The sequence below is a fragment of the Nelumbo nucifera genome, chromosome 2, assembly GCF_055504915.1.
Source record: "Nelumbo nucifera cultivar China Antique chromosome 2, China Antique-T2T, whole genome shotgun sequence".
NCBI lineage: Eukaryota > Viridiplantae > Streptophyta > Magnoliopsida > Proteales > Nelumbonaceae > Nelumbo > Nelumbo nucifera.
In genome coordinates this window covers 11,780,605-11,799,548 of record NC_142650.1, presented here as the reverse complement: position 1 = coordinate 11,799,548, position 18,944 = coordinate 11,780,605, and the positions used below count along the sequence as shown (strand labels likewise).

Genomic DNA, 18,944 nt, shown 5'->3' with positions numbered 1-18,944 from the left:
AACGCATGGTTGTGGTACGTTCTCTCTCTTCTCCATGTACTTGGACCGGAAGGAGATGAAATCGTCACCGGAGAAGACGTAGGAATAGGAGAAAAAATGGCTTCTCTGTCTCTCAATTCATCACCTCTGCCGCATCCTTCTCAACCTCAGAAACTCACAGAAACTACTCTTCTTCGTGGAGGCTTGAAACCCATTGTAGTTAGTGGAAGTCCTCCCACTTTTGTGTCTGCTCCTGGTCGCCGAATTGTCGCAGGTCAGATATTACTGAAAACCCGTGTTTCCCTCCTCTTGTCCACCGTTTGTGATTGTTTTTGGACCGTTCTTTTTACGTTGAAGATTTTTTTTTTAAATTTTTAAATCTCCTTCTAGATTGAGTTTTCATGCTAGGTGATGTGTGCTCGGTAATTTGTTTTGGATTCGACAATTATTGATATTGCTCTTTTTGATTCTTTGACTTCATTCCAACACTACCCAGCTCATTTTCTTGCCATCCTGGTTAGTTTTTATCTCTGACATTTCTTGTTAAGTGCTGTCATATTTGGTTATTTTGTGCCACCATTATATCACGTATGGTTGGAACAGAGTCAAGAGACCTTTCAAGAAGCTTGCTTTACATTGAAGTTTGTCTCTGTTCAATTAATATGGAACATTAGACCTTCAAGTTTGTAGATGACAAATAGGCTAATTGCAGTTTCCTTCAGTTTGGTTTCCTTCCATATGCAGAAGCCAAGACTGTAGATGGGTTCCTCCTCTGAACAGGTCATGGATGATTAGTACTGACAAATAAGAATGCCTGCAGAACTTGAATCTCAATGCATTTGTCGGAGCCCTTTCCTTTTGTTAGTGCACCAGTCCAAGAGGACTTACGTTGTTGTGAAATCCCAGATAAGATAGGACTGTATTTCTAGATAAGCCAGAACTGGTAGCTATTCTTGTATAAATCAAACTCCTAGTAATCATGTACAAACACAACTCTCAATGTATATATATATATATATATATCGAATACATAACAGCAATACAATCAATCAACCTTTGCTGGAGAAACATTCTCTTTCCCTCATCTCTCTCTTTTCTCTGTTTGTCTTGTTTATATCTCATCACACATTCTCTCTATTTGTCTATATCTCATCGCACACTCTCTCTCCTCTTTTTTGCTGTTTATTTCTAATCGCACACCTTTAGCTTGCCTCCTCCCAGCCTTCCAGTCCTGTATTTGGATTTGAACTTAGAGGCCTTGACTCTCACCGATCATATCTATATCTACATCTATATAAAGGGCATTACGCAATGTTGGTTCCATGGTGCTAAACACAACAGAATGGTGAACCAGGATTCATGTAGCTGACCCCATATATTTGGGACAAGGCTTAAATGATGATGGCACATGTTGGTCCCAGCTATCTGGGCTGGTGTCCATGCTTCTTTTACCGCAGTTCATTACTTGATTTTTTTATCCTATTATCTTTTTAATAAAGTGATGATACTCTGAAAAATAAACATATGCTCCACTGTAATACCATTCCAGGTCCAATCCTAGATTCCCATTTTGAAGCAGTACAACTGTTGCCCATTAACTTGCAATAGAAAATAGACAGGGGTTTTCCATTGGAAATCTGGTTGAATAAGCAACGCAATGTATCTTAACTCCTTCGCTTTTATTGTTGTTAAATCTTTTTTTTTTCAGTCATGTACCTATTTATTGTATTTACTTTTTTTTTTCTATATTTTCTTCCCACAATACTCTGAGATTATTTGGTTAGTAAGGACGATGAAATTTTGATAAAGAATAGCCTCCATTTATGGATTATTAATGATCCATTTGATTAAACCATTTAGTGAAATGTGTATACATGTTTGATTTTTGCATTATCGGTCACAACAAACAAAAAGGTTTAAGACTTGGGGAAAAAGATCATAACTATTAGAAACTGAAACCTATGCTTATTTTCTTCCATCAGTGATTTTATCATGTATTTGTGTGGGCATGCGTGTGCATGCATGCCTGTGGGTGTGGGTAGAATGCTTACTTGTTAAACATGTTCTAATGATAAAAGTATATCATTTTTTTTATTAATTGAAATCACCCTGTAGAGCTGTTAAGCTATTCATTTACTTTTAGGTTGTTGAAAATCTTACTCAACTCTAACTGATTTGTCAATGTTTAGTTGGCGATTTACATGGTGACCTTGCAAAAGCAAGATCTGCTCTCGAGATGGCTGGTGTTTTGAGTTCTGATGGTCAAAACATATGGACTGGTGGGGAGACGGTATGCACATTTACATAAAAACGAAATCTAAAGACAGGCAGATATAAGGATTGGTTGTGATGCCACTCAGGCATATGTGGTGGTTTGCATGCAGGAGGAGTTTCCCACCATTTGATGAATCCCGTCTCTTATAACAGAATTGACCTGTTAGGATGATGTATGCAAATTTCCATGTGGGTTTTCATTTTCAGAATAATTTTACTGCATCACGTGGCCTACTAAATAGGGGTTTCATCCTCTGCATGTGCACCGTTTTTACATGTATGGATCTCTAAATTGTAAATGACAGTTGGTTCCTCTTTGAATGACATTCTCTTACGTTGTAACAGTATTACCAACTGGAGGGGAAGGACCAGATTATTGCATGCTAGGCTACCTGTTTTGAAGTTTTTGATTTTCCTAATGATTTATTCATGATCAAAATTTGTATGGTTTCCATTCCTTCAAGGTTGTAGGTTAAAGGCCTTCAAAATTACAACATGTTAGGTAATGGATCTAGAGGATAGGATGATGCTTTGAATTGCATTTATAAGGGCAGGGATATGGTGATCCCTAATCCTTTACTTCCCTGAAGATTGTGTGGTAAAATATATGAAGTTAAAACTCTTAGTACAGCTACTAGGGTACTAATGAAAAGCAAATGTTGTTTTCATAGCTGTCATTTAATGATGCTTATTTATCTCATTATAATTATTTAGTGATATTTAATTGTGAAGTATTCGAGGATGTATGCTCCTTACTAGGAAGAGGACTAAGACAATACGATAAAAAAGAAAATCATATTCATTTTACCAATGTGGTGTAATAATAAAACAAGCATGAGAATGCAGATTGAGAGTGGTCACTTTCTGCAAAGAAAAGAATGCTAGAGGTTAGGTCCTTATCCAATACACCCCTTCCAAGACCCCAAATAGCTGGGACCAACACTGGGTAATGGCCTTCTTTATATTTCACTAGACAATATCTTCTTCTAATGTTTAAGTAATATTGGAATAATTCCTGATAAAATTCATTAATATAGTAGTTATATTTCTTTCACATATTTTGTATTTGATGGAACTTCTTCCGCTACTGGTATCTTGTTTTGCTGATTATAAAGTTCAACATAGAGCTTCAAAATGTAAAACATAACATATAACTATTGATTTGAAAAACATTCCATTATTTATTATCCTAGGTGTAACATTCCAAAGCAATTCATGTTTCTATGCATTATAGGTATTGATTCAACTTGGAGATATTCTTGACCGAGGTGAAGATGAAATAGCTATTTTATCATTATTACAGTCATTGAATATGCAAGCAAAAACTGAAGGAGGGGCTGTCTTTCAGGTTATAATAATCTACATGGCTCTCTCTTATCAATCTATTTATGACATAATACTTCTGGCACAGGCATATGCATGAATTTATATCATGTGCATATCTTTTCTCACGTATATGTATGCTCAAAAGCCAGTACCTTTGATCCAGGTCTCAAGACCATGAACAAAGAAGTGCATCATCATCATCATCATCGTTGAATTATTTTTTTTCATTTTCCCTAGATAGGTTCTGTTTGAAGTTTCCCATTATGTTTATTCTAATCTATATATGGAACAATTACAACTCCAATGAATTTCCAAATATTGAGAAGCTTTGTTTTGTACAGTTGAATCTATACTGATTTTATCTTGATGAAGACAGAAAAAAAAAAGATAGGTATATCAGGCAAGGTTTTCAATTCAAATTCTACTGGATGACCTTGAGACATCAATCTAATAGTAGTTATAGATTTTTTTTCCTTTCTTGAAGTTACTTACCAGTTCAAAGTTCTTGCTTTGATATGGTGGCACTGTTATATCTAATTATTTATTTAGGTAAATGGAAATCATGAAACCATGAATGTAGAAGGGGATTTTAGATATGTTGAACCTGGTGCATTTGACGAGTGTCTGGACTTCATTGGATACTTGAATAATTGTGAAAATAACTGGGGTGAAGCTTTTGTTGGTTGGGTTGGTGTGTCTGAAAGGTGGAAAGAAGACCGCATGCTGTCTGAAAGTTATTGGGGTCCATGGAGGCTAATGAAGGTATTTACTTTGTCTCATTGGCCATTATATGTATATTTTTCTTTTGTTGCTTTTAGCCTTTTCAAGTATTCTCATTATTTAATGACAGTACTTGAGAATGTAATATTTTGATTTACCATTTCACTTATTAAAGTATAGACATAATTGCAAGTAGCATGAAAGTGTCAATCAAATAATATAGAAACTGACTGTGGTGATTGCATATTTATAAATTGGGCATATCCCTAGTAAAAGACAAGGAAACCCTGTTTGTAATGATAAATATCATCACATGGGGGTCTTTTTGTCTGTTAAAAGTTGTACCTCTTGGTTAATGATTAGGTTTGTGCCTCTTTAAAAAATGAGATATGCCCAAATCACTCCCCAATAGTAAGTAGTCATTATGTCAATTTTGTTATATCTGGAACAGTGTAACTCATTTTACTCGCTTGGATCCTTTCAATACCTAGGACAGAAACAAATTTAATTATTGTGGTCTTAGTTGTATTTTTCTACTTGAGATTTTGTGCATTGTTTTATGGACTTTTGTTTCCTGTTGATCTTCTAGTCATTCTTTTGTAATCATTCCTGTAATGTAAAGGAGGCCATTTCTTCTCAACTCCCCTCCCCCCTCCAAAAAAAAGGGTATTTAAATATCTTGGTTTCTGACAAGTTTGCCTGAATACTAGGACAGAGGCAAAAGGGGGTGATTGCAAGATCAACTTTACTAAGACCAGGGGGTCCATTGGCATGTGAATTGGCAAAACATGCTGTTGTTCTCAAAGTTAATGACTGGGTATTCTGTCATGGAGGTCTTCTTCCTCACCATGGTAAATTAATATTACTTTCTGAATGGAGTTTGGTCCTGTTAGCCACATGTGTTCAGCTTTTTATAATTTATATGTTATGTAAAAGGTTTCATCCTTTCTTTGTTGGCAATTCCTGATAGGACTTTGGTACTTCCACAGTTGCACATGGAATTGAGAGGATGAACAGGGAGGTATCTGATTGGATGAGAGGTCTCAATGATCAAAGTGGAGGTCCTGAAATCCCTTTTATAGCCACTAGAGGTTATGATAGTGTTGTTTGGAACCGATTGTATTCAAGAGATACTGAAGATCTGGAGGACTATCAGAGTCGCCAGGCAAGTAATTGATCTAGAGGTCTGCATAGTTTTTATTTTTTTGTAGATAATAATAGTTCCCATCTTGAAGACCTTGTACTTGTGATGGGACTCGATCCCTGGTTTGGTGTACAATGCTGAGAATTTATCAATAGGGAAAGCATCATCTTTGAAGACCTTTGTTATTTTTTTTTCCTTAGTATTAACACCCTTAATGGATCAACTTTCAAAATGAAGTGAGAATATATGTACATGCCCATTAACTTTGTGGGTTAACCATTGACATGGCTGGAGTCCTCTTTGCCCAGTATGTGAACACATGCCAAGTCAACTCATGATTGCAGTTATTTATTAGGGAAGCTTCCATTATTTGTATCTTACCTATTTTGCTGTCATTTTTGTTATGTGATTGATTTTTTAAAGTCAACTCTCCAGATGCGAACTTGAGCCTGATTTTTTTTTCAAACATAGCAATCTCAGTTGTTTTGTCTAGCTCCCTGAATTGGATGCATTTGCTTCTCAGATATGTGCCATACTTGAAGAGACATTACAAGCAGTAGGTGCTAAGGCTATGGTGGTAGGCCATACTCCCCAAACTGCAGGAGTAAATTGGTATGATGCCTTTTCTTTTGGCATCTTTTATTTGGAGAAAATACTGATTTGGTTACAAATCACTAATTACATCAAGAGTGTACATTAAATTATTAATTCTATCCACTCTTTGCATTCAAGGCTTGCATTATTATTCCCCAAAATAGTTTCTCTTACCTGGTATTTCCATGCAGTAAATATAATTGTAGCATATGGCGCATTGATGTGGGGATGTCCAGTGGAGTCCTCAATTCAAGACCCGAGGTAAGCTTGGCTTCTTAGTTTTAGTGAAATTCAGAAGAAATTCTTTGGAGCCAAATGCATGAAAAACTTGTGCTTTCCGCCTGTCATACAAGTGGATTGCATGTAATGTATTCAGCACCAACCAGTAATTGATTGCCTCATGCCTAAAAGGATAAAATTGATATGATCAGTCATCTTTAGTCTAGTTACCTATATAGGCCTGGCTGGTATGAGGCTGTTCTGGGCTTTCAAAACCTTTGGTGGATAAGCCAAATTCTGGGGCCCAAGTTGAGTTTGGAATGGGCTTGTTTGACAGTTGCCAGTACTTTAGTCAGGTCTAGCCAGTCTGAGCACAGACCATGTCCTGTCTTACTAGGTTGGACTGGGATTTGGTACAGCAGCTCAGACTGGGTTTGTGTTCCTTGTCCAACCAACCTAAATTATATAAGCTTGGCTAGGTCTTGGCTGATCTTGATGTGGCAAAGCTTAGTTTGACACCTATGAAAGGATCAGTGTTAGAATCTAACATGGGTACAGGGTGTCAGACTTGGTGAGCCCAAAAAAGTAGGATTCCAGGTCAAGTCTACTTTAACTTTCAAGTTTTAGTTTTCATTGGTTTATTTTTTATGTTTATATGAATAAAGAACATGGGTTATGTAGAAGAATAAATCAACACAAACAACACTAAATAATAAAAATGATATTTGATTGGCTATACTAAATTTTTAAGTATGATAAACAACAATTCATGCTCAAGTTTTATCCTATTAGTTCAAGGTTGTTTGGTTGCATATTACAAATTTGAAATAGTGAAAAGTCTGGTGGAGTTTTGTATTAGCATTAATCTCCACATGTACCTGACACAAGTAAGACCCCTATTTTATAAGTGCCCATGTAACTTAATCTGATAGACATCCTAATTATATCTATTGAATTGTCATATTGTTTCTCAATTTTTTGGACATAAACAAAGAAGAAAAAAAATTTATTAATAGTAGAAAGAAAGTATAAAGTAGAGGAAATACAAAGAAGAGGTGATGAGGGATCTTCCACCAAAGAAAAAACACAACACTATTACAACAGTACCCCCCCCCCCCCCAAATCCAATGTGAAAAACAGACCAAAACCCGAGACAATCAAATACCTTTATCATCTTCCCTTTCAACCTGATTCGTTGCTAATACCTTGCAGAAAGATTTTACAATAAGCACTCCTTTGCTACTCTCCTTTCACCACCTTAAATCAATCCTATCCAGGTGTAGCTCCACTTCCTGCACCTTAGCTTACAAATTAACACATTCTTCAATCTCCCAATCAAGTAGAGACCTTCAAAATTTTGGACACCACACCGCTGAACCCTGAAAATTTTTGAAACATTGGGATATTGGGATGTTTCTCCTACTCAACCTATACAGCCTTGGACATATATCACATAACTTTCCAATCCCCAACCACTCATCTTCCTAAAATCTAATGCTTGAACCATTTCCAACACTAAAGGAAACATAATTCATGAAGGCTGAGTGAAAATTCATTATCCCTTTCCGAACACACACCCCATATTTGCAAGCAGTGACTCCTTCATAAAGCCTCCCTTTCACAACCAAACCTCCACAACCATTTCCATAGTAACGCTCTATTAAATGGCCTCACCCTTCTAACCTCCAAGCCACCATCTCAGTAAATAGAGCCTGAAATAATATGCTTGTCCCATTGGGATGATTAGAATAGGGAAAACCCTCCCTGAAGAGAAAGAAGGAAAGAAAGAAGATTCCCTATAGGGATGGAGCCAGGGGACCATTGCCCCCTCCCAAAGTTTTGAAAACACTATTATGTTTACATTGGGGTTGATGCCTTGATGGAAGTGGCCCCCATCCTAATAGAGTGCCTTCCCCCCACCCTACCCCACAATGAAGAATCTCCACCCTTGCCTCCCAATTTTGTATATATACTATCTGATGGTGTGCAATCCGGCTGGTCCTAGCTGTCAACGACCTTGCCTCTGAACGGAGCTACAGGGAGCCTGAAACCGAGAAGATGAGGAAGCTCCGGGGGGAACCCGGTATGAATGCTCCGAAGCTCAAGTTAGAATTCTTTCAAAGGCAAGATAAAACCAGATGGCACAAAGTTCACGTACCTTGTTCTTGGGGGTAGGGAGCCTTTTATAGCCACCTCGTGCACTCACTCCTAAGCTTCTGTCAGGTCGGGTACGATTACCTCTAGTCTCCTGCCAGTTCGGGTGTCATCCCCTCTGCTGGTCAGAACCGCCACTACTCCCTTTTGTCGGAGCCGTCTCTGCGACTGGCGATGACGATGGCAGGTGGCGGTGGTAGGTGACCGTTGAAGTGCGGCTGTCAAGCGTCAGATCCCAAGTCAATCAGATGCGCCGCCCTTGGATACGGACCTCCTTGGTGTCAGGTATGGTACGTTTGTTCAGTTTGGCGTCTCGGAGGCGAAGTGCTGGAGTGGCGAACGAGGTGAAGTCTTGAGTTCGGATAGGGGAGTGTCCCGAACTGCCATGAGGCGGGCCAGTTCGGGTCACTGCCTTGTGTGTTTCGGGGCCTAAGGGAGAGTTCGGGCTCCTCGTAGGGAGTTCGAGCTCTTAGTAGGGAGGTCGGGCTCCCTGTAGGGAGGTCGGGCTCCTCGTAGGGAGTTCAGGCTCCTCAAAGTGAGTTCGGACTGCTGGTTTCTTCCCTTTGGTGCTTGCGCCCTGGGTGTGCTGTTGTGCCGAGCTATTTGCTTTTGCCACGTGGAGTGATTGCAAGGTTGGGCCAAATCTTCTTTCATCAATTGCCCCCCACTCCTCGCGCTAAGGGTCTTGCCCTGGCGTGGGGAGTTCGCAAGGTGTCAGGTGGATTTGCCCCGTACTTTGAATCTTGGTTCTGATGGCACGAGTTGCGTTGTCAGGGTTCCTTGGGTTTCTTCGAGCGCCCAAAAGGCGGGAAGCGTGGCAACCTGCCTGAACGCTGATAGGTGTGACGGCGCGCGCTTTATTTTGAAATTTCAAAAAGCGCGCCACTTGGGAGACGCGATAGCAGGCGTCTTTTCAAATTTGAAAACGTGTCGCTGCCGCTTTTATTGTGAGGAGACGTGCACTGGCGTTCCGTCAGTTTCAAAAAGACGTGCGCCGACGCTCTGTCAGTTTCAGGAAGACGTGCGCCGGCGCTCTGTCAATTTCAGAAAGACGTGCGCCAATCACGTCTCGGTCTCAGGGGACGTGCGGTCAGTGCGACTGTGGGCCGTCGGATTGGCTTTGAACTAAGCCGTCGCTTTTCGATCACTGTGGGTATAAATAGCGGGGGGGGGGGGGACCCCAGTCGCTGTCACTTCTGTATTTCTCTCGAGCTCACGTCCAAGTTTCAGCTCGCGTCCAGGTTTTTTCAGTTCGCGTCCAGGCTTTTTCAGTTCGCGTTCAAGGTTTTTTTTTTTTGCTCGTCCGAGCTCCCGTGGTCTATAGCCTTTTTCCAGGTGAGTACTTTCCTGGAATCCATCTTACTCCTCGATGTCTAGCTTGGATAGCTCAGATAGTCCTTCAAGTGGGTTTGATGTAGGTTCTACGTACCGAGTTGCATCCCCTGATAGCTCTAGCGAGCCGAAGGTAGAGCTCGAGGAAGAGTTCGAACTCGTAGGCCGAGGCGTCTCGGGTAGTTTGGCGTCCACCTCTCGTCGGGGTCGGATGTTAGACAAGTTTGGCCCTTCGACCATGACGCCTGAGGGGCTCCAATCCCTTATTACCTACTATAACTTGCCCGGGGAGTACGGTTATTTCATACCTTTGGGTAGCTTTCCTTGGGAACATGGTCCTGATGAGATCGTGATATTCCGGGAGCAGCTCGCCGCGGGGCTGCGATTGCCTTTCCATCCCCTCCTTGTCGAAGTCTTGAACCACTTCGGCATGACGGTCGGCCAGCTTCACCCGAACTCCGTTCGAAATTTGGTGGGGACAATCTCCTTATTTTGCGAAGAGAGCTTTCCTTTGGACTTAGAGGTTTTTTCTTCAATCTTAATGCTTAAGAAGCAAGCGGGTCCCCTCCCCGGGCGTAGGCGGGCATATTACCTGTCTCCTCGCCCGAGCTTTAAGCTTTTACATGAACTCCCCAACAAGGTCCCGACGTGGAAGCGGGACTATTTCGGGGTGCGAAGTGTGTTGGGGTGGCCGTTTCAGACCGGGTGGGGGATGGCCGCTCCTGACTCCGGGGTCACGCTTGACAAAGAGACGGCGAAAGGCCTCCGGCAATGGGCACGGCTTGGGCTGAGGTGTCAACAGTATCTGACGGAGGCCAAGCTCATTGCGGCCGGCCTGAGCTCGGGTAGGTTCTTCACTTAGAGATTCTGTCTTGCTATCTCTCTTGCTTTTTACTGATGGTGAACTTCTTTTCGCAGGTGTGATGGACTCTTGAGGGACCCGTGGTGGGCACTTGTTTCAAGGCATGAAGAGGAGGAAGCGGGTTGTCAAGCGAACTCGCACTGAGCTGCCCCGGGATGCGGAGCCCGAGGTGCCGGACTATCCGTCAGAAGATCTGCCCAGGGAGCCCGAGATGGTTCCTCCAATGCAAAAGCCGGCAGGGGTTCCTTATGCTGAGACTACTTACACAGGGGCTTCTACCTACTTCGGTGCTACTGCTAACTTTGGGTTTGCTCAAACGCGAGCTGGGCCCTCAGGCTCGGGGGCCCCGGGGGATTTCAGGAGTGTGCTGTCGCCGACCCATGCTCTTCAAAAGAGTAAGGAGGCCATTTTCCTTGAGGAGGTCGCGGCGTGGACTGATCTCCCTCTGCATCAAGTGGCCTGTCGTGTCGTTACCCATGCCATGGTGGTAAGTGATCTCCCTTTTTTAGAGCTCTTTGGCTTTCATTTTGTTGGTTCTTTTGATCACTCGGTTCTTTTTGGTAGGTGAACTCTTCTATTCACGCCTTGGCGGCCCAGGTGTAGAGGAGCTCGAGGCAGGCGCGAGCTACCGAAGAGGCTCTTCGCGCTGCTAAGACGACTTCGCGAGCTGCTGAAGGGGCTGCTCGTGCTGCCGAGGCTGCTGCTCGTGCTGCTGAGGAGGCTGCTCGTTTTGCACGGATCAGGCAGGCGAGGTCTCAGAGAGATGCCGAGGCCATGGGAGTGGTGGTGAAGCACATGGCAGACTTGAGGCTGGATCTGCAGCATCAGGTTGAGTACCTTCAGGAGGACATCAGGGAGAGGACGCAGATCTTTTCTCAAGGTATTGAAGATGCCAAGAAGAAGGCTGTCGATGAGTACATTGCTTCGCCGGGCTTTGATGATCTGATGGTGGATTCATACAGGAGGGGTTTTAAACTAAGCCTGTGGATGATCCAGAATACGTACCCCGAGCTCGATATTAGTGCCATATCCACTTCGCGCATAACTCAGGAGATGGCCAATGCTGCTGATGGTGAGCTAGACTTCGAGGGCGAGGCAGGGCCTTCGGGTATCGTTGTGTGTCGCGGAGTACGAGCTCGGCTTCGGCAAGTCGCAAGCAACGCAGGTAGGGGAGCGTGTAGGATCGTCGGTACAACCGTTCGTCTATTATGACGTATTTGGCTGCTTGGCGCTGCACCCTCTTGGCTGCATTGCGGTCCGCAGGGAGGGTTCCATCTAGCAGGAAGCTCGCGAGTGGGTCGATCCAGCTCGGCTCTGCTTCAAGAACGGGAGCGACCTCTTCTGCCCCATCGAGAATGCTGGGCCGAGGTAAGTCCTCTATGTACACGGTTCTCATGGCGTTGTGACTCGTGCTGGCTAACTGGGACAAGGAGTCGGCCTCAGTGTTCTCTGACCTCGGGATTTGCCTGATGAAGTGTGACTGGAAGTTGAGTAGAGCCTCCTTTACTTTTGCCAAGTATGCAATCATAGTGAGCTCGCGTGCTTCGTACTCGCCTGTAACTTGGTTGACCACGAGCTGGGAATCACTGCAGATAACTACGTGCTTTGCTCCGACCTTGTGCGCTAGGTTCAGCCCGGCTATCAGTGCCTCGTACTCCGCCTCGTTGTTGGATGTCGCAAACTCAAAGCATAGTGCGTATTCCAATTTCGTTCCGTTCGGGCCACGTAGCACTATTCCAGCCCCACTGCCCTGCTGGTTCGAGGAGCCATCTACATGAAGGATCCAGGGCTCCTCATCCCAGTTCGTGTTTGGCCTAACCAGGAGAGATGCTACACTGGCTGCTACTTCACGGGGTTCAGACTCTATTGGCTTGGGAGCTCCGAGCTCGCCCGAACTGGGGATCTCAAGCTCGACCGGCTCAGGGGCTTCGAGGCTAAACGTGCACTCGGCGATAAAATCTGCCAAGGCTTGGGCCTTAATAGCAGTTCTTGGCTTGTACTGGAGGTTGTACTCGCTGAGTTCGATGGCCCATTTCGTCAGTCGACCGGAAACCTCGGGCTTGAGTAAAACTTACCTCAGAGGTTTGTCAGTCAGGACGATGACGGTGTGAGCTTGGAAGTACGGGCGGAGTTTCCGAGCTGCTATCACCAGTGCGTATGCTAGCTTTTCTATCTGCGGGTACCTTGTCTCTGCTCCCTGCAAAATTTTACTAACATAATAGATGGGTCGTTGGACCCGGTCTGCTTCCTTTATTAGTACCGAACTGACCACCTCGTCGCTTGCCGAGAGGTACAGTTCTAAGACCTCGCCCTTGGGCCGGGCTAAGGTTGGCACACTAGCGAGGTAGCTTTTTAGCTCGTCGAACGCGAGCTGGCAGCCTCGGGTCCACTCGAACCCTTTGCCTTTGACTGCTTTGAAGAAGGGCAGGCAGCGGTCTGCTGATTTGGACATGAAGCGGCTTAGAGCGGCTATGCGGCCATTTAGCTTCTGAACTTCTTTTACTTTCCAGGGTGGTCTCATATCTAGTATGGCTTTTATCTTGTCCGGGTTGGCCTCAATACCGCGCCGGTTGACAATGTACCCTAGGAACTTGCCCGAGGTGACACCGAAGACACATTTGTTAGGGTTCAGTTTCATGCTAAATGACGCAGGATTTGGAAGACAGAATCTAAGTCTTGTATTAATTCCTGTGAAAACTGCGTCTTGATGACCATGTCGTCTACATAACATTCTATCTTCGTGCCAATCAAGGGCCGAAACAGCCTATTTACAAGTCTTTGGAAGGTTGCCCCGGCATTTTTTAATCCGAAGGGCATGACCTTGTAGCAGTACAGGCCGAACTCGGTTATGAAGTTGGTTTTTTCCTCATCGGACTGGTCCATCCTGATTTGGTTGTAGCCCGAGTAGGCATCCAGGAAGCTTAGCAACTCATGTCCCGAGGTCGCGTCCACTAGGCGGTCAATTCTGGGGAGGGGGAAGCAATCTTTTGGGCAAGCTCGGTTCAGGTCGGTGTAGTCGACGCACATGTGCCACTTGCCGTTTGCCTTTTTCACCAGCACTGGGTTGGCTACCCAGCTCGGGTAATGGACTTCCCTTATGAAATCTGTTGCGAGGAGCTTTTCGACCTCCTCGTCGATCGCCTTCCAGCGCTCTAGGGCTAAGTTGCGTTTCTTCTATCTAACGGGTCTGACTACAGGGTCAGTATTAAGTTTGTGATTTATCAGGCTGGGGTTAATACCGGGCATGTCGGCCGCGAACCAGGCAAAAATATCTAAATTTTGAAGTAAAAAACTCACCAGTTTGGTTCGTAGTGGTTCCTCGACGGAAGCACCGATCTGTAGTGTGCGAGCTGGGTCTGTAGCCGAAGTTGGGACTGCGATCGTTTCCTCTGTGGGCGAAGCTCGTTCCTCGCCTTGCTCCGTAGGCCGCTCCAGTTCAAGGTCGTCGTCCACCTTGGTTTTTCCCTTCAGGGCGACAACATAACATTTGCGGGACTCGAGCTGGTCGCCCCGCGCTACCCCCACACCGAAGTCTATAGGGAACTTCATTGCCAAATAGTATGTGGAGACCACTGCTCGCAGGATATGCGTAATTGGCCGCCCTATTATGGCATTGTATGGGGAGGGGGTCGCGACCACCAAGAAATCATGGTTGAGTCTGACCGTACAAGGCCATGTGCCGACTTCCACAGGTACTGTTATTTTTCCGAGGGGCCTGACTCCTCTCCGCTGAAACCCACCAGAGGAGTGTTCGCGGGCTTCAGCTCGCTCCTCTGTAACTGTAGCTGGTCAAATGCTGACTTGAAGACGATGTTCGCTGAGTTGCCCGAATCTACGAGTACGCGCCTAACCTTGAAGTTGTTGATCCTTAGTTTAATGACAAGCGCGTCATCGTGGGGGTAGTGGACCCCTCGCGCATCGTCTTCCGTGAAGAAGATCGGCTCTTCAGTCTTTGGTCTTTTTGGGGGGTTTTGTTCCTCGAGGGCCGCTTCGCGAACTGACGTCCGGGCCGCTGCATGGATGGTTCCCCGAACTGGCCTCTCTTCCGGAGGCTGTCGCTGCAACGGTTCGGCTGGTCTGCTGCTAGATTCGGGGGCATCCTTTCCGTGCTCCCCTTGTCGACCTGCCTTATTGTTGTTATTATTGTCATGCTGTACAAAATTCCATAAGTATCCGTGACGGATGAGTCCCTCTATCTCGTCCCGGAGATTATTACACTGTTTGGTACTGTGACCGTGGTCTCTATGAAAACTACAATACAAATTCTTATTTCTCTCGTTCGGATTTTCCTTTAGGCGAGGTGGCCACTTTACGTATGGGGCGTCCTTGATCGTCATTAAGATCTCGGTCCGCCTCGTGTTTAACGGCGTGTAATCTGTCCGAATTGCTAAGGGAGCTCGGAACGATTGGTTCGGCTTTGGCTCCCGGGCCGGGTTTTTTCTGTCGATTGGGTTGGAGGGCTCGCCTTCCCTCTTTCTTTTCTCGTTCCCGCTTTCGGTTCGTTGGTTGATTTCTTCCTCTGTTCTCATGAACTTATTCGCGAGCTTGAGGAATTCGGCCACGGTTGCGGGCTGGTTAGCTACCATGTGCCATTTGAACCCTTTGTGCGTTACTCCTCTCTTGGCCGCCGCGAGCTGCACCGCGGGGTCTAACCGCGGTATCTGTAAGCACGCTTCATTGAACCGCTTGATGTAGCCCCGGATGGATTCTCCTTCTCTTTGGACTACTCTGAAGATGCTTTCCTCTGTTCTGGGACACCGCTTGCTGGTGACAAAGTGTGCGGTGAAGATCTGCACGAACTGGGCGCAGCACCTTATCGACCCGGGGGCCAGGTTCCTGTACTAAGTGCGGGCTACCCCCCTGAAGGTGGTGGTGAAGGCCACGCACATGCACGATTCACTGGCCCTGGCGAGGTGCATTTGGGACTGAAAAGCGTCAACGTGGTTGTTGGGGTCGAAGGACCCATCATACTTGTCCAAAGGTGGGAGCTTGAAATCTCTGGGCAAGGGGACCGCCAGGAGTTCTGATGCGAGGGGGGAAGGAACTGAGAGAATCGGGGCAGCTCTTACCTCGTCCGAGCTCGTCTCTTCCTTACCTCTGAGCTTGGGCAGGACACGGGTGGTAGTTCGGCAACTTCGCCGGCGCCTTCGTTGTTGAGTGGGCCTGGTACTGGCGCTGCTGGCCTCTGTGTTGCCGAGCTCGATGGGCCCGGGATGCTGGTAGTCTGCTGCCAGGGTGCCAAATCGGTTTTCCGTGAGCGGGAACTCGGGCCTGGAGCGCCGAGGTGCTGACCTTGCGGGCGAGGTTCCTGACCCGCCTGCGAGCTGCGAGGCAGAGGTGATTTTTCTCTCTCTTCGGCCTGGGGACGAGGCCTGGCTGTTAGGGGGGTTCTAGGGCCGGGAGGTTTCTCCCCGGTGAGGGCGGCCACCCTGAGGGGAGGCCTTAACCGGCTTCGGGGCAGGATGCCGAGGTGGAAGCAGTGACTGGTTCAAGGGTAGTTGGGGGAACTGCTGCTGATAATGATGTTGGGAGATGTTGTGCAGTACTTGGTGCTGGTGGAGCTGGTGTTGCTGGAATTATTGCATTTGGGCTTGCATTGCCCGCATGCATTGCATCAGGTCGTCCAACCGGTTTTGGCCGGTTGCCAGGGGGACGGCAGTTGGTTCAGTAAAGGTTGTCTCGATCGGGGGAGGAAAGGGGATGCTCATGGCAGGAAGGTTTACGGGCGCCACTGCTTGTGGCGCATTCAAGCTGGGGATCCCATCCACCGAAAGGGGGATGGTGAACTGTCCGACGCATACCACGGGGACTTGAAGTTGTTCCCCGGTGGTGTTTGTCTCCATGCCACGTCCGGCGTTGCTGGAAGAAGCCATGAGTGTTGGGGTTTTTGAAGGAGAGAGGTTATGAGAGTTTAGAGGGAGGCTTTTAGAAGCGTTCCCACAGATGGCGCCAATTGATGGTGCGCAATCCGGCCGGTCCTAGCTGTCAACGACCTTGCCTCTGAACGGAGCTATACGGAGCCTGAAACAGAGAAGATGAGGAAGCTCCAGGGGGAACCCGGTATGAATGCTCCGAAGCTCAAGTTAGAATTCTTTCAAAGGCAAGATAAAACCAGATGGCGCAAAGTTCACGTACCTTGTTCTTGGGGGTAGGGAGTCTTTTATAGCCACCTCGTGCACTCACTCCTAAGCTTCTATCAGGTCGGGTACGATTACCTCTGGTCTCCTGCCAGTTCGGGTGTCATCCCCTCTACTGGTCAGAACCGCCACCGCTCCCTTTTGTCGGAGCCATCTCTGCGACTGGCGATGACGGTGGCAGGTGGCGGTGGTAGGTGACCGTTGAAGTGCGGCTGTCAAGCGTCGGATCCCAAGTCAGTCAGATGCGCCGCCCTTGGATACGGACCTCCTCGGTGTCAGGTATGGTACGTTTGTTCAGTTCGGCGTCTCGGAGGCGAAGTGCTGGAATGGCGAACGAGGTGAAGTCTTGAGTTCGGATAGGGGAGTGTCCCGAACTGCCATGAGGCGGGCCAGTTCAGGTCACTGCCTTGTGTGGCTCGGGGCCTAAGGGAGAGTTCGGGCTCCTCGTAGGGAGGTCGGGCTCCTCGTAGGGAGTTCGAGCTCTTAGTAGGGAGGTCGGGCTCCTCGTAGGGAGTTCAGGCTCCTTGAAGGGAGTTCGGACTACTGGTTTCTTCCCTTTGGTGCTTGCACCCTAGGTGCGCTGTTGTGCCGAGCTATTTGCTTTTGCCACGTGGAGTGATTGCGAGGTCGGGCCAAATCTTCCTTCATCACTATCCATGTATTCTTTGCTGGTACCTTAAGTTTATTCTATACAAGGTTCATCTTGACGTATTCTCTCACATATACATTTATTCAATGATAGCTTTCCTGTATTTCTTAAGCACATTTTTTTCTCCTGTAGCATAAATAGCTAAAGATGGTTGGATTACAATTTGAGTTATGTTGGCCAGGTGCTAGAAATAATAGACAATAAAGCAAGAGTGATAAGGAGCAGAAGAGACATCATTGGTGAACTTCAAGCTGTTGACTATACATGAATTGACAAGGTATGGGTATTAGATGGCTCCTTTTTTTTTTGTTTATTGTTAACTATGAAATAAACGAGGAACTTCTATCGGTATACAAGTAGTATTGGGGTTCTATGATTGTTCTTTGTTAGCTTAAATGGGTGCTTGGGACATGACAGTTTATGGGATAATTTTGTGATTCCCTGTTCATGTGATGAAATGTGGAATCTCAGTAATTAATAAAATGTATTGGTTCCTTCATTTTCGTGTGGCTTTAGCAATCACGTGCTTTTTCCTTACCCTTAGGCTATGTTTGGTTTGAAGGAAAAGGTAAGGAAACCTATACAAGATTTGTAAAGGTTTCCTTTCCTTTCCCTACTTTTTCCTTCAAACCAAACATAGCCTTATGCAATCAATCTGATATGGATAAGAGGTAATTTTTACATATACAACGGCCCATGATTGAGATGGATTCTAATAATATATCAGCTTTTATTATTGAGATGTCTTTGTTTAGCTTTCTGTATCTTGCCACCTATAGTAGCTCATGCTAATGTATTTGCAGATAATTGTGTTGGCTTTCGACTTGACTCCAACTCAGCTCCTTGTGTTAAGGTGTATTTTGTGGCAAGCAGTCTATATTATTGGAAATAATTACAAGGGGTGGGATATGAGTTGGGTATATACATCACAAGGATACAGAGGAATGCAAGACATTTTGAACATGGGAGGAAAATGCTTCATCTGAAAGGATTCTTACTCAAACTGAAGATATGTTTTCCAACTGCAGGGCTAAATTTTTAAAGCATCAAATGAACTTGAATAAAATGTGCAAGTAGTAATGTTAATCCACTTGTTGTATTGCTTACTGTAAATTTTAATCAGCAGGAAAAAAACTACCTGTTTGTAATTTTACTACTAATACATTTGATAAGTATAGCTTGTAATTCTACTAATAGCGCATTTGCATAATTTAGAAGATATAGATCCACTTGTGCCATGTAGGAACCCAACCATCTAGGAGATGTATACTTGAAAAGACGATTCTAAATGTGTTATACAGGGGCATGGCTGGTTCATCGGAGCACCAAAGATGGTGGTATAGTTGTCAAGTATCGCCACCTTGTGTTACCACAACGAAGATCGATATAGCTAGCTAAAAAGATCTTTGCAAGCCTTAAGAGTTCAAGGAAATTATCAGCTGCCTAAATATGCTGCCAGCAATGATGTGCTAAAAAGTAAAAGCTTTATGTGAAGAAGCTGGGTCCTGGGTGGCATGTTGAATGGGCGAAACTGCTTACAAGGTCACAAGCTTT

At 45.4% G+C, this 18,944-nt stretch overlaps 1 protein-coding gene across 2 annotated transcripts; it reads left to right on the top strand.

Annotated features, from left to right (window-relative positions):
* Window positions 1–18,584, top strand: SLP1 (Calcineurin-like metallo-phosphoesterase superfamily protein). 2 transcript variants are annotated; one of them, XM_010258731.3, is made up of 10 exons: window positions 1–253; window positions 2,169–2,269; window positions 3,488–3,601; window positions 4,129–4,341; window positions 5,015–5,150; window positions 5,289–5,464; window positions 5,967–6,055; window positions 6,229–6,298; window positions 17,572–17,667; window positions 18,194–18,584. In XM_010258731.3, the coding sequence occupies exons 1-9, from the start codon at window positions 97–99 to the stop codon at window positions 17,656–17,658; spliced, it is 1,143 nt and encodes a 380-aa protein (XP_010257033.1). In that variant the 5' UTR covers window positions 1–96; the 3' UTR covers window positions 17,659–17,667; window positions 18,194–18,584. The 2 variants fall into 2 exon arrangements, with proteins under 2 accessions (XP_010257033.1, XP_088754264.1); XM_088898138.1 differs by lacking the exon at window positions 3,488–3,601.
* Window positions 18,585–18,944: the final 360 nt, after the last annotated feature.

Coding starts and splice junctions, on each gene's coding strand:
- SLP1 (XM_010258731.3), top strand. CDS start 97: ATGGCTTCTCTGTCTCTCAATTCATCACCTCTGCCGCATCCTTCTCAA. Junction 254..2,168: donor TGGTCGCCGAATTGTCGCAG/GTCAGATATTAC, acceptor GTCAATGTTTAG/TTGGCGATTTACATGGTGAC. Junction 2,270..3,487: donor TATGGACTGGTGGGGAGACG/GTATGCACATTT, acceptor TATGCATTATAG/GTATTGATTCAACTTGGAGA.